Raw genomic sequence first — 12,145 nt, forward strand, 5'->3', positions numbered from 1 at the left:
TCCACCCGTCGAGACTGACCTAGGTTATTTTAGGGGAACCTTTTACGAATCTGATGCGTTACGGAGTGGGTCAGTTCATGTAGAATATGCACCCTCGGGATTGACGAACGTTAAGTCAGGAGAGCCCGTTATGTATTTCACATGTTGGGGAGCGCATCAGTTTATGTAGAATATGCACGCGTCGAGACTGACCAATGTTATGTTATGGGAGCCTTTTACGTATTTGATGCGTTGCGCACCGGTCAGTTCATGTAGAATATGCACCCCTCGGGATTGACCAAGGTCAGGTCAGGAGAGCCTGTTATGTATTTCACACTTTGGGAAGTGTATCAGCTTATGTAGAATATCCACCCGTCGAGACTGACCTAGGTTATTTTAGGGGAACCTTTTACGAATCTGATGCGTTACGGAGTGGGTCAGTTCATGTAGAATATGCACCCTCGGGATTGACGAAGGTTAAGTCAGGAGAGCCCGTTATGTATTTCACATGTTGGGGAGCGCATCAGTTTATGTAGAATATGCACGCGTCGAGACTGACCAATGTTATGTTATGGGAGCCTTTTACGTATTTGATGCGTTGCGCACCGGTCAGTTCATGTAGAATATGCACCCCTCGGGATTGACCAAGGTCAGGTCAGGAGAGCCTGTTATGTATTTCACACTTTGGGAAGTGTATCAGCTTATGTAGAATATCCACCCGTCGAGACTGACCTAGGTTATTTTAGGGGAACCTTTTACGAATCTGATGCGTTACGGAGTGGGTCAGTTCATGTAGAATATGCACCCTCGGGATTGACGAAGGTTAAGTCAGGAGAGCCCGTTATGTATTTCACATGTTGGGGAGCGCATCAGTTTATGTAGAATATGCACGCGTCGAGACTGACCAATGTTATGTTATGGGAGCCTTTTACGTATTTGATGCGTTGCGCACCGGTCAGTTCATGTAGAATATGCACCCCTCGGGATTGACCAAGGTCAGGTCAGGAGAGCCTGTTATGTATTTCACACTTTGGGAAGTGTATCAGCTTATGTAGAACATCCACCCGTCGAGACTGACCTAGGTTATTTTAGGGGAACCTTTTACGAATCTGATGCGTTACGGAGTGGGTCAGTTCATGTAGAATATGCACCCTCGGGATTGACGAAGGTTAAGTCAGGAGAGCCCGTTATGTATTTCACATGCTGGGGAGCGTATCAGTTTATGTAGAATATGCACGCGTCGAGACTGACCAATGTTATGTTATGGGAGCCTTTTACGTATTTGATGCGTTGCGCACCGGTCAGTTCATGTAGAATATGCACCCCTCGGGATTGACCAAGGTCAGGTCAGGAGAGCCTGTTATGTATTTCACACTTTGGGAAGTGTATCAGCTTATGTAGAATATCCACCCGTCGAGACTGACCTAGGTTATTTTAGGGGAACCTTTTACGAATCTGATGCGTTACGGAGTGGGTCAGTTCATGTAGAATATGCACCCTCGGGATTGACGAAGGTTAAGTCAGGAGAGCCCGTTATGTATTTCACATGTTGGGGAGCGTATCAGTTTATGTAGAATATGCACGCGTCGAGACTGACCAATGTTATGTTATGGGAGCCTTTTACGTATTTGATCCGTAATTTATCCGTTTACGTATTTGATCCGTTATTTACGTAATTGAATTTAATCACATTGAACCTCACGGTTGCAAAATGCACACGGTCTGTTGTCGCTCTATCATGACAGCAACAAAAACAAAATGCTTTGACAATTTTTCGCAGAGCACAGAGGCAACGCTGTGTTATTGCTCCCTTTGCATAAATTTGTCATGCAAGTCTAAATGTGGTCAACATGTGACATGCTTTTAGACGTCTAACGGTAGACGTTTACTGCGAAACATCTACGCCATGTCTCGTAGACCACCCCTTCTTAGACGTCTAAATAACAGTATAACGTTATGGACAGCTTCTATATACGTCTAAATTTATCCGTATCCCTAAAGTCTCCAGTTAGCCCATTTTTAGACTATACTAGCGCATGTGTTACATGGGTTGTACGTGGCATTCATTTCCCGGAACAGACCTTCAGTACGTGTTCGTTGTAGCAACTGTGTAACCGCTGACAAGAGATGGTGCGAATGCGACAGTAGCTTTCACTGTCATTTAGAGTGTACGATTCCAGCCACAGAACATCAGTTCTCTCATTTAGAGTGTCAAGGCTGCGAGAGATTATATTTCCACAAACTAGTTGCTGGCCGAGAGCGTCCTTCACGAGAGCTGCGTTATTTCCTTGACAACCACGCGTTCACAACCACATGTGCACGCGAAATATAAAAACTAAAGCAGAATTCGACACCTACCGTAATTCAAATGACAAAGTTACGGACATGAACGAGACAGGGATTCAGATTATACAGAGCGTAGAAACCGTTGCGTGCTGGATGGATTCGCAGAATACGCAATTAACACGTACGGGGGGGGGGGGATATATTTATTACAAGAAGAAAAAGAAGAGAAGGATGAAACACAGCATGTTATATTAGAGAGAAAGAGAGAAAAAAAGACGCGGGCAATGTGTGCACAACAGCTTCCTTAACAAAGACGCGATTTGCGGGAATGATCACGAGATGCTGAATTGCAACTTACAAGCAAATGTGGCAGAGTTGGAAGAAAGGCTTCGTAGCAGCCACAGATGCTTCCGATGCGGCAAACAGTATCATACAGCAAAGGTCTGCCGATCATTTCGTAGCCTCAAATGCAGAAAATGTAATGGACGACACTTAACTGTGCTGTGCAAGCAGAAGAGTACAGTACCAAGGTATGGAGGGACGGTACTCGCAAGTGGCACGTGGCAACGTACAGGTTTGCAACAGGACATAGTCCTGCTGCAGACTGCGCAAGTAGTCGTTTGCGCGGCCGGAGGAAAGGAGAAGTGCGTCCGTATCCTCATAGATGGGGGAAGTCAAAGAAGTTTCGTTAAGCGAGCACTGTCCAAGAAGTTGCAATTACCGACTGTTGGGAAAGAGCATTTGGTCATCAATACGGTAGGCAAGGCCGGAACCGAATCGTTGCATCGTAGAGTGAAAGTCAGGCTTCGGTCGCAGTATACTTCCGAGGAAGTTTGCATTGAAGCTCTTGAGATACCAGAAATCTGCATCGGCAATCTTCCTAATATTGTCCGGAAATCTCTTGCTCAGCTGAAGTCCGAGGGAATGTCTTTAGCAGATGAAGCTACGTTCGCTGACGCGTCACCTGAAATACTGATACTTGTAGGAGCAGATTTCTATGGGTCCGTTGTAGCAGGGAGACAAGTACGAGTTCGTGACAATCTCATCGGTATGGAAACCATTTTCGGATGGACTCTACAAGGCCCTACGGGAAAGCAATCAGGTTACGAGTCTAACGCTCTACATGTGCAAGTGTCCAGCGTTAACCACGACGAGGTCTCCAATGCGCTGCAGCCTTTCTGGGAGTTAGAGCACCTTGGTATTGTTGACAGTGAAGAGTCGGAGGGCAAGAAGCATGAAGTTTTCCAGAGGTTTCAGGACACAACCAGATTTGAAGATGGTCGTTATACAGTGCGCCTGCCGTGGAATGAAGACCTCGTCTCACGACTGGGAAACAACAAGGCTGTAGCGGAGCAGCGTTTACGCAGCGCCACCCGTACTCTTTTGAGAGATCAAGAGGTCATGAACGAATACGATCAGGTGATACGACAGTATCTCATTAACGGTCATGCCGAGCGTATTGATGCAGCATCACCAACACCTGTTGCTGCCCCGGAATATTACATGCCACATCATGCAGTTATCAGACGCGAGAGGGAGACTACCAAGGTTAGAATTGTATTCGACGCCTCATCGAGTGCTCCGGGTTTTCTATCCCTGAACCAAGTTCTGCACGCCGGTCCAAACTTGAACTCTGACATCCTTTCTCTGCTCTTAAGGTTTCGAATGCATCGCATAGGCATGGTGGCAGACATCGAGAAAGCTTTCTTGCAGATTGCACTTCACAAACAGGATACAGACGCTCTGCGCTTCTTATGGTACACTTCGACGCCGATCGCAGGACAGCCTCTACCGTCTATTGAGACATGGCGCATGACACAAGTGCCATTCGGAGCACGATCTAGTCCGTTCCTGCTGTCCGCGACCATTCAGCATCATTTACAGCAAGTAGAGAAGGATTACTTGCAGACTGCTACGCTCTTGGAGCAATCCTTTTACGTGGACGATTTAGTGGTCAGTGTCAGCACCTCAGGAAATGCCAGGACACTTCATGAGGAAACTCTGAGCATATTCGAAGCGGCCGGCATGAAGATAAAGAAGTGGGTCACTAACGACGAGGCACTTCTACGAGAGATGTTTAAAAAGGGGAACTCTACAACGGAGACTACACAGAATCAGACTAAGAAGGTTTTGGGGGTCATATGGGATCTTCAACATGATCAGTTACGATGTTCAGTTGCGTCTGTCCTGGACTCCATGACGGAAAAGGAGAGTGTCAAGAGACATGTACTGCAGACCATTTCCAGGATTTACGACCCATTTGGCCTGTTAGGACCCTTCACTATTTCGGGCAAGATCATGCTCCAGAAGATTTGGGAGGCAGGATTGCAATGGAATGATCAGTTACCTTCAGACATCGATGCAGAGTGGAGAGAGTGGTGCAAAGGAGTCGCGGAACTGCAGCACATATCTGTTCCTAGGGAGATAGCTAGCAACTCATTCGTCGACAGGCTGCGCAAGTTGCATATTTTCGCAGACGCCAGCCCAAGGGCATATGGTGCGGTAGTCTACCTCGAGCATTTGTCCGACGACGGTTCTCGCGGCATGGCATTTCTACTTAGCAAAAGCAGAGTCTCACCTCTCAAGCGCCAGACACTTCCGAGGCTTGAACTCACAGCAGCTCTTCTTGCTGCCAGATTATATCGCTTTGTATCCACTGCTTTGCAGACAGAGTTCGATTATGTATGTTGGACAGATTCCTTAATCACCTTGCATTGGATCAAGGGATCGGCATCCAGATGGAAGACCTACGTGGCAAACCGGGTGCGCCAGATACATGAGCTGACTTCTCCTGAAAGATGGCGTCATTGTCCTGGTGAAGAGAATCCGGCAGACTTTCTCACGAGAGGGATTAAGGGGCGTGAGCTGCGTGACTGTGAAGTTTGGTGGAAAGGCCCACGATGGCTGAGTCAGCCAGATTTATGGCCGCACACAGCATTTCCAGATCATACTGAAGGAGACGAGGAATGCTTGGACGCTCAGGTGGCATTGGTCAGCTGCACGACACATTTACTTTCACCCGAACGTTTCAGTAGTGCCAATCGACTTCTTAGAGTCACCGCATGGATACTGCGCTACGTACACAACTCGAAGCGGTCAAACGTCAAGAAAACAGGTCCTCTCTCTACTGAAGAAATGGCGTCATCAGAGCTGTACTGGATCAAGGCTACTCAGACAAAGCTACTTACAGAAAGGTCCTCTCATCTCGAGAACTTCCGCCATTACCAGGATAACGATGGACTACTGCGACTAGAGGGTCGTCTGCAGTGCTCTCAGCAGTCACAAGCAGCCAAGCATCCCATACTGTTGCCGCCAGCGTCAGAGGCTTGGTTCACGTTGCTTATCATACTCAGAGAGCACTTAAGGATGTCCCACGCCGGTGTACAGGAAACTCTGCACCAGTTAAGAGAAGAATTCTGGGTAATCAAAGGTCGTCAGTCAGTGAAGTATGCTCTTTATCAATGTCTTTTTTGTCGACGACTGAAGACACGCCCCTGCACAGAGCAGGAGGCACCCTTACCTGCCGATAGGGTCACTCAGCAACTTGCGTTTGAAGTCGTTGGCGTAGATTTTGCGGGGCCACTTTATTACAGAACGGCCGAAGGGCAACGGAAAGCGTACGTGGCTCTTTTTACTTGCACAGTCACCAGGGCAATTCATCTTGAGCTCGTCTCCGACCAATCCTTCGGGACCTTCCTTATGGCCGTCAGACGCTTTGTAGCACGCCGAGGTTTGCCAAGGAAGGTCTATTCAGATAACTTCTTAACCTTTAAGAAAGCCGCTCGAGAGATTCCTGCCTTGCTGGCGAATCAGTTCCAAGCGGTACGTGAGTATGCCACACAAGCACGAATAACATGGGAGTTTATTGCCGAACGTGCCGCCTGGTGGGGAGGCTTCTGGGAGCGTATGGTACGCTCAGTTAAAGATGCTCTCAGAAGAACACTAGGTCGGAGTCAGCTAGACTTTCAACAGTTGCTGACCGTGTTAACAGAAGTCGAAGCGATCGTCAACTCACGGCCATTGACACAAATGTCAGAAGATCCTGGCGACACCCAAGCTTTGTCTCCGTCGCATCTGATATTGGGGAAGCGACTCACGGCGTTGCCGCCAATTAAGAGACGTCAGGCAGCGTGCGTAGACGCCGAACCGTTAGAGGTGCTGCAAGTAAAGGAAAGGCTCCTCACTGCATACTGGAGGCAGTGGAACAAGGACTACTTGCTACAGCTTAGATCTGCAAACCTGAGTCGACATGCAACCTCCAACAGCGTTCAACCGCATCAACTCGTACTACTGGCGGATCAGCGGCAGCCAAGGATGTTTTGGAAGCTAGCAAGGGTGCAGGAGCGGACGTGATGGACTTTGACGATCGTGCACGCTCAAGACAGTCACTGGTTCCTTCATCAGAAGACCAATTCAGCTACTTCATCCTCTTGAGGTCTAGATTTGAGACGCATCGGGCGGGGGAGTGTTAAGGAAGAGGTGGATTAACAGCTGGGCTCGTGCTAATCCCCGAGCTAAGAGGGCGTGCACTATTATTCTTTTGGCTTTTGTTCAGTAAACGTTTTGCTCTGGCTCCGATCGTCTGGCTCTTCCTCTACAGGGGATGTTGAAGCGTGTCTTCCCATTTCGCCTATTCCCATTTTGCCTAATGCTTCTTAGCGGATTATCTCGCCATCCCTTAGCAGATTCACTGACCTCGAACTGCAGGGGGTCCCATTTGGCCTAATGTATGCTGCAGACAGTCCCACTTCGCCTACTAATCCGTGTTACGTAAGAAAGAAGGCGGTCCTCTGCCAAAAGTCAATTTCGGATCTTCATATAACTTTACATGCAACCTTGTTGGTTTCACTGAAGCATGAGGTCTGTATTTATAATTCATATTACACTAGGGTTTCTTCCCTCATCTGTTGGTTCACAAATATAGACTGTGCAAGAGTGAAAACATAGTTTTTATTTACATTTTTTTTAATTAAAAGGGCAGCTTTGTTTTCTGCGCTTCAAAATTCTTCCAAATTTGCAGCTCTACTCAATATGCATTAGATGTCCCACGGCATCGAGGTACGACATCATGTCCCGTTCGCCATTCTGAATTATTGACTGCTCAATGACATTCTTAAGTAGCATCACAACTTTTTATTAATTCCAACGCCCTACGCCGGCTTTTTCAACTGACCCTAAGTGATTTGGGAGTAATTCACAGCACACCCTGGAGGAGACTAGAATTTGTACGACAGTGACCAGAAAAGGAATTCCTGTCGGAAATATTTCCGTGTATAACTCCCACCGTTAGATAATGGGCAGGCCCTCTTCAGAGCACCTTTTTACCGAAAAACGCGCGCGTTATACACCGGAAAATACGGTAGTTAGGTTGAACGTAGGTTAAGGCGTCTCGCTCGGTGGTGTCGTGCTAGCTGGGAGGCGGTGGGTTCGAATCCTGCCACCGGTTGTGCTGTCTGAGGTTTTCCCTGGGTTTTCCGAATACTTTCGGGACGAATACCGGCACAGTTCCCCCTGAAGTCTGCCCAAGACGCATATTAACCCCCTATCCCTCCACTCCTTCCTGCTGTCCTCTCTCCATCTGTTCTCATCTGTACGTCGCTCATAGTCACCTCTCATCTCCACATAGCCACATCTCGCTCATAGCCACCTCTCATCTCCACATAGCCACATCTCGCTCATAGCCACCTCGCCGTCGCTCATAGCTTCGCGGCGCTAACACGAAAGAAAAAAAAGAGTTAAATTAAACACGACTATAGTGACACCAGTTTCCATATTTAACATCGCTCAGGTGACACTGAACATGGCTCGAAGCCTTGTTTCATTCGTCATGCTGTCCATCACGAGTCACTATGTAAAATGTTTGTAAAATGTTTTTGTTGTATTTGTACATTATATTTACACCTTATATTTGCAAATGTAAGGGGTCTTTGTTTCGGACGACGTAAGGTAGTTTTCCGACGAGCACATTCATTTCTTGCACACGTCATCATCGGGTCGGAGCGTGTAAGTAAAGCCCACTTGCCGACAGTCCGGTTTTGCCTAATGAGATTGCACGGCAGTCCCATTTCGCCTAACGGCTGTTACCCCTCCCGCCTTTTAATCCGATAATCCGGGTTAGGCAAAATGGGAATAGGCGAAATGGGATGTAACCTGTTGAAGGAGGGGGGTCCGACAGCGCTGCCGGCCGGAGACCGCAGAGCGACCTTGTGCCTTCCCCGAAACCCTGGACCCAGGCAGCACAATGTAGGTACTGAATGTCGAGTGCAGTGGGTGTGGACAGGTAGGTGGAAGGTCTTGAACAGACCCGTGACGAGAAGACACATACCGTCCACCCCCACTGCACTCGACTTTCAGTGCATTGTGCTGCCTGGAGAGGGAGGATCTGGAGGATCGCCTTGCGTTTTTCGGCTGTCTGCGCTGTAAATTTTCCCCTGTCCTATGTAGGTCTGTGACACATGTGTTGTAGTTGCTGATCTGATTCCTCCCTTTACTTATTATATTTTCAGCCTCCTCGGCTAGCTAGAACAGCGTCTTCATTTGTGTTTTGGTCTTCTATTTCCCTTAGATATTTCCATCTTTCCCTTCCTCTCTACTTGTACGTACGTCCAGTTGTATGGCTACTCTTTGACCTGACGAACGGTACAGGCTCTGCACGAAGGTCTTGTTTGTGTTAATTGTAATAAAGCGTTCCTGCCCGTTTCTTTTCTTCTCTCTGTGTAAATAGTGTATACATCGTTTCTCAGAAACATCCTTTCCAGAAATATCGTTAACGGAAATACCGTTTATCCTGAAAGAGGGAGCAGTCGGATGAGTAGATTTCGACGCACGTGTCATTGGTTGGGATTATCAGTATGAGAACATGCCCTGACATTTGTTGGAACCGATTACGTGAAAGTACTTATACAATATATATATATACACTACTACAACAATACTAATACTAATAATAATAATACAAAAAATATATGCAACTTCCGGTTGCCCGTATTTATTGCTATGGTAGATCTGAAAACACTGCGGTATACTGCATACGATGAGCGAGGAAAGTATTCTGAGTACCGAAGAAAGTACGTTAAATGCCTCAAAAAATACTTGTCGCAAAAAGTATGGAGTAGATACTAAAATGTCGGAAAAAGTATTTAAAATATTATGCATGTTTCAAGTACGAACTCAAGATACGTTCAAGCATGGTCATATACACTTGCAATTCTGATGCAGCTTTTCTGTGGCTGAAATCAAGCATCGTAGAGGATGAATATTTCCTACGTTACGTTGCGAGATACTTGTTTCCTAGCAACGACGCTCCCGCTGCTCAAGTGGCTTGCCGCCTACATTTTTATACAGGACGGGTTTTGTGGCCTTCTATAAGATTGGGCTGTAAACGCAGCAAAGTTTATTATAACGACAATATTGAACGTGGGGATAATTTTGAATAAGACAGCAAAGCCGGAGGTTTCCGGTGTAGGACCTCTCTCTATACAGCACGCGTGGCAGTCATTGCACCCTTTTGCGCCAATTATCTGAACAGCGGTAGTGGGAGTGTACAATCGGTTTCCTTTAAAAGCAAACTGCTTCTCATTCAGATCTAACACAGGATGTCCTTCCAATACGTGACCTTCTACAGTAATGATGAGGAGATATGTAGGAAGCGGATGCAAACGAGACTTTGTACAAATTGTGTCCGAAACGCTTCGAAAGGAAATCGATGTCGTTCATATTTCAATAACATTCACCGTGTGGGCGAGGACTTCCCGGTTGCGATTTGCTTAGTCGACGGATCGTACTACATGCTCATAAAGCGAACAAATCTTCTACTGAACAGAAATGCAATGAAGGATCGCTAAACGTGATCCAAATACTTCAATCGAATGCGTTCGAGAGAAAGTAACAATATTTACGCGTTATTATTAATGAAGAAATCATTGACAGGAGTGTTTCTTATTGAGACGAGTTAACCGTGCATTCTGAACCTTGTGTTGAGGCAAGCACGCAGCCTTCTTGAGAAATAACCTCGTTACCTTTATGTCCTGCAAACGGCGGGGCAGTGGATTAGAAATTAGAAATAAAATGCATCAACAACCATCGACGAGATTCTAAGCGTAGAAAATCCAACGAGAATGTAAGAGAATGTTGAGTGAATGTTGAATGTAAGTAAGAGAACGTTGAAGAAAGTACCTGAGGCCGGTTTCACGTCAGTTCAGGCAGGGAGGTCCCATCGACCTCTTGGATTTTCATTATTTTTTTTTATATTTAGAAGCTCATCGTACATGATGACCAACAGCGGTAAAATGAATAATTTCTACGAAATAGTTTTCGCGCAAAAAAAATCCAGAAAATCCGTCCCTGAATTCGAGTGTTTCAGTTTTGCCCTGTTCGCACGCGTATATCTCAGAAGTTTTAAAAGATACTGCAGTGAATCTTTTTAATGCTTTAGTATGCCTACAGGCCAGCTGTCCAAGCGCAAATTTTGGCGCGCAGGAGCAACGCTGTATAATATAAAAAATGGCGAACATGCTCTCTCGTGCGGTTTTGTTTCAATTTCGACGCGTGATTTCTCTGACTGTAGATATTCCTCATTACTCTATTTGGCATCATTTCACTCAGCTTTTAATGCTCTTTCATCCGGTATATATATCGTGCGTATACCCCCTACAAGTATCTGCTGAAACAGCCAAATGTTAAGGTATATTTCGAAAAAACAAGGGTTTTGACCATCCGTTTCTCGAAAAGGCCCCTTTTTATTTCATTTATATTTTGCCAGGACATGGCCCGATGTTAGACCTTTCATTTTACGTAAAAACATCCTGCTTCAAAAGACATACACTGGCGATTAGACCATTAAAACGCGGCCCTAGTCTGCGTGCGTATTTGTCGGAGCTCGGCTGCCGGTACCGTGGGATGGCGGGCCTCCTGTCGATGTCGTACAAGAAAGGGACAACTTTGTGTAATCAAAAGTGGTAGTTTATGTCGATATATTTACGAGACTGCGAAAAAGCAGTATTTTGCAATGACAGCGACAAATGATTTCACTAATTTTCTATGAAAACGTCACTCTTCTGCACTCACTGTCCACAGTACTAGCTATAAATGTTTCTCGGCCTAGACTTTCCGGTGTCTTGCTTTGCCACGCATGCGAACCCTGTATGCCACTTTGATGCGGTATAGGTTTACCCATTGTAGCCACGTCCTCAGGCCGTACATGTGGAGTAAATGGACGCGCGTTAGGTGTTTTGGCAAGCACGTTATCGCATCTTGTGACTCTAAGATGACGTCACGCTCGATTGAACGCAAGTTAGGTGTCATGGCATGGTGCTTGATTGCTGTCACACCGATTCTCTCACACACACTTTTGTCGTGGCCTGTTCCTGAACAGCCATGTCGCGCTCACAAAAGTAGATTTGGAGAGCTCTAACAGCCTATGCCGATTTTTAAAATGGCTCGCCGCTCCATCTGACACGTAAATCATTAGCTGCAAGAGGAACATTCTCGTCAAGACATTCTTCAATAGCTATGGAAGCTAACAGTGACTGTGCTGAATCGTGACAGAAGTCTTCGCTCACCACACCGAAACTGTGTGTTTCCGTGCCAGCTGTTACCACACATGTGAATATGGAAATCTGTTTTCCACAGTGGCACGCTTGTATTTCGCTAGGTACGGCTATACTGTCCAGTTTTGAGCGAAATAGAAGTGCATTAGGTGCGTATCCCGTATGGCTCTGCTCTGAATGTATCTAATGTAACTCTGACAAATGCGAGAACCCGCCCACTTCCCTAGCTCTGAGAAGGAATGTACTGCTGCAAGTTCAGCACACACACGCATTTCGTGCTAAAAGCCCTTTGCATAACTTAAAAATATCGTAAAATGAAGTAAACCAAGCTT

At 46.3% G+C, this 12,145-nt stretch overlaps 1 protein-coding gene across 1 annotated transcript; it reads left to right on the forward strand.

The window, feature by feature from the left end:
• The first annotated feature begins 2,604 nt into the window (after positions 1-2,604).
• LOC135376104 (uncharacterized) lies at positions 2,605-6,618 on the forward strand. The gene has a single exon (XM_064608678.1). The coding sequence runs from the start codon at positions 2,605-2,607 to the stop codon at positions 6,616-6,618; it is 4,014 nt and encodes a 1,337-aa protein (XP_064464748.1).
• The last annotated feature ends 5,527 nt before the right edge of the window (positions 6,619-12,145 follow it).

Source organism: Ornithodoros turicata, unplaced genomic scaffold (assembly GCF_037126465.1).
Source record: "Ornithodoros turicata isolate Travis unplaced genomic scaffold, ASM3712646v1 ctg00001033.1, whole genome shotgun sequence".
Classification (NCBI taxonomy): Eukaryota; Metazoa; Arthropoda; class Arachnida; order Ixodida; family Argasidae; genus Ornithodoros; species Ornithodoros turicata.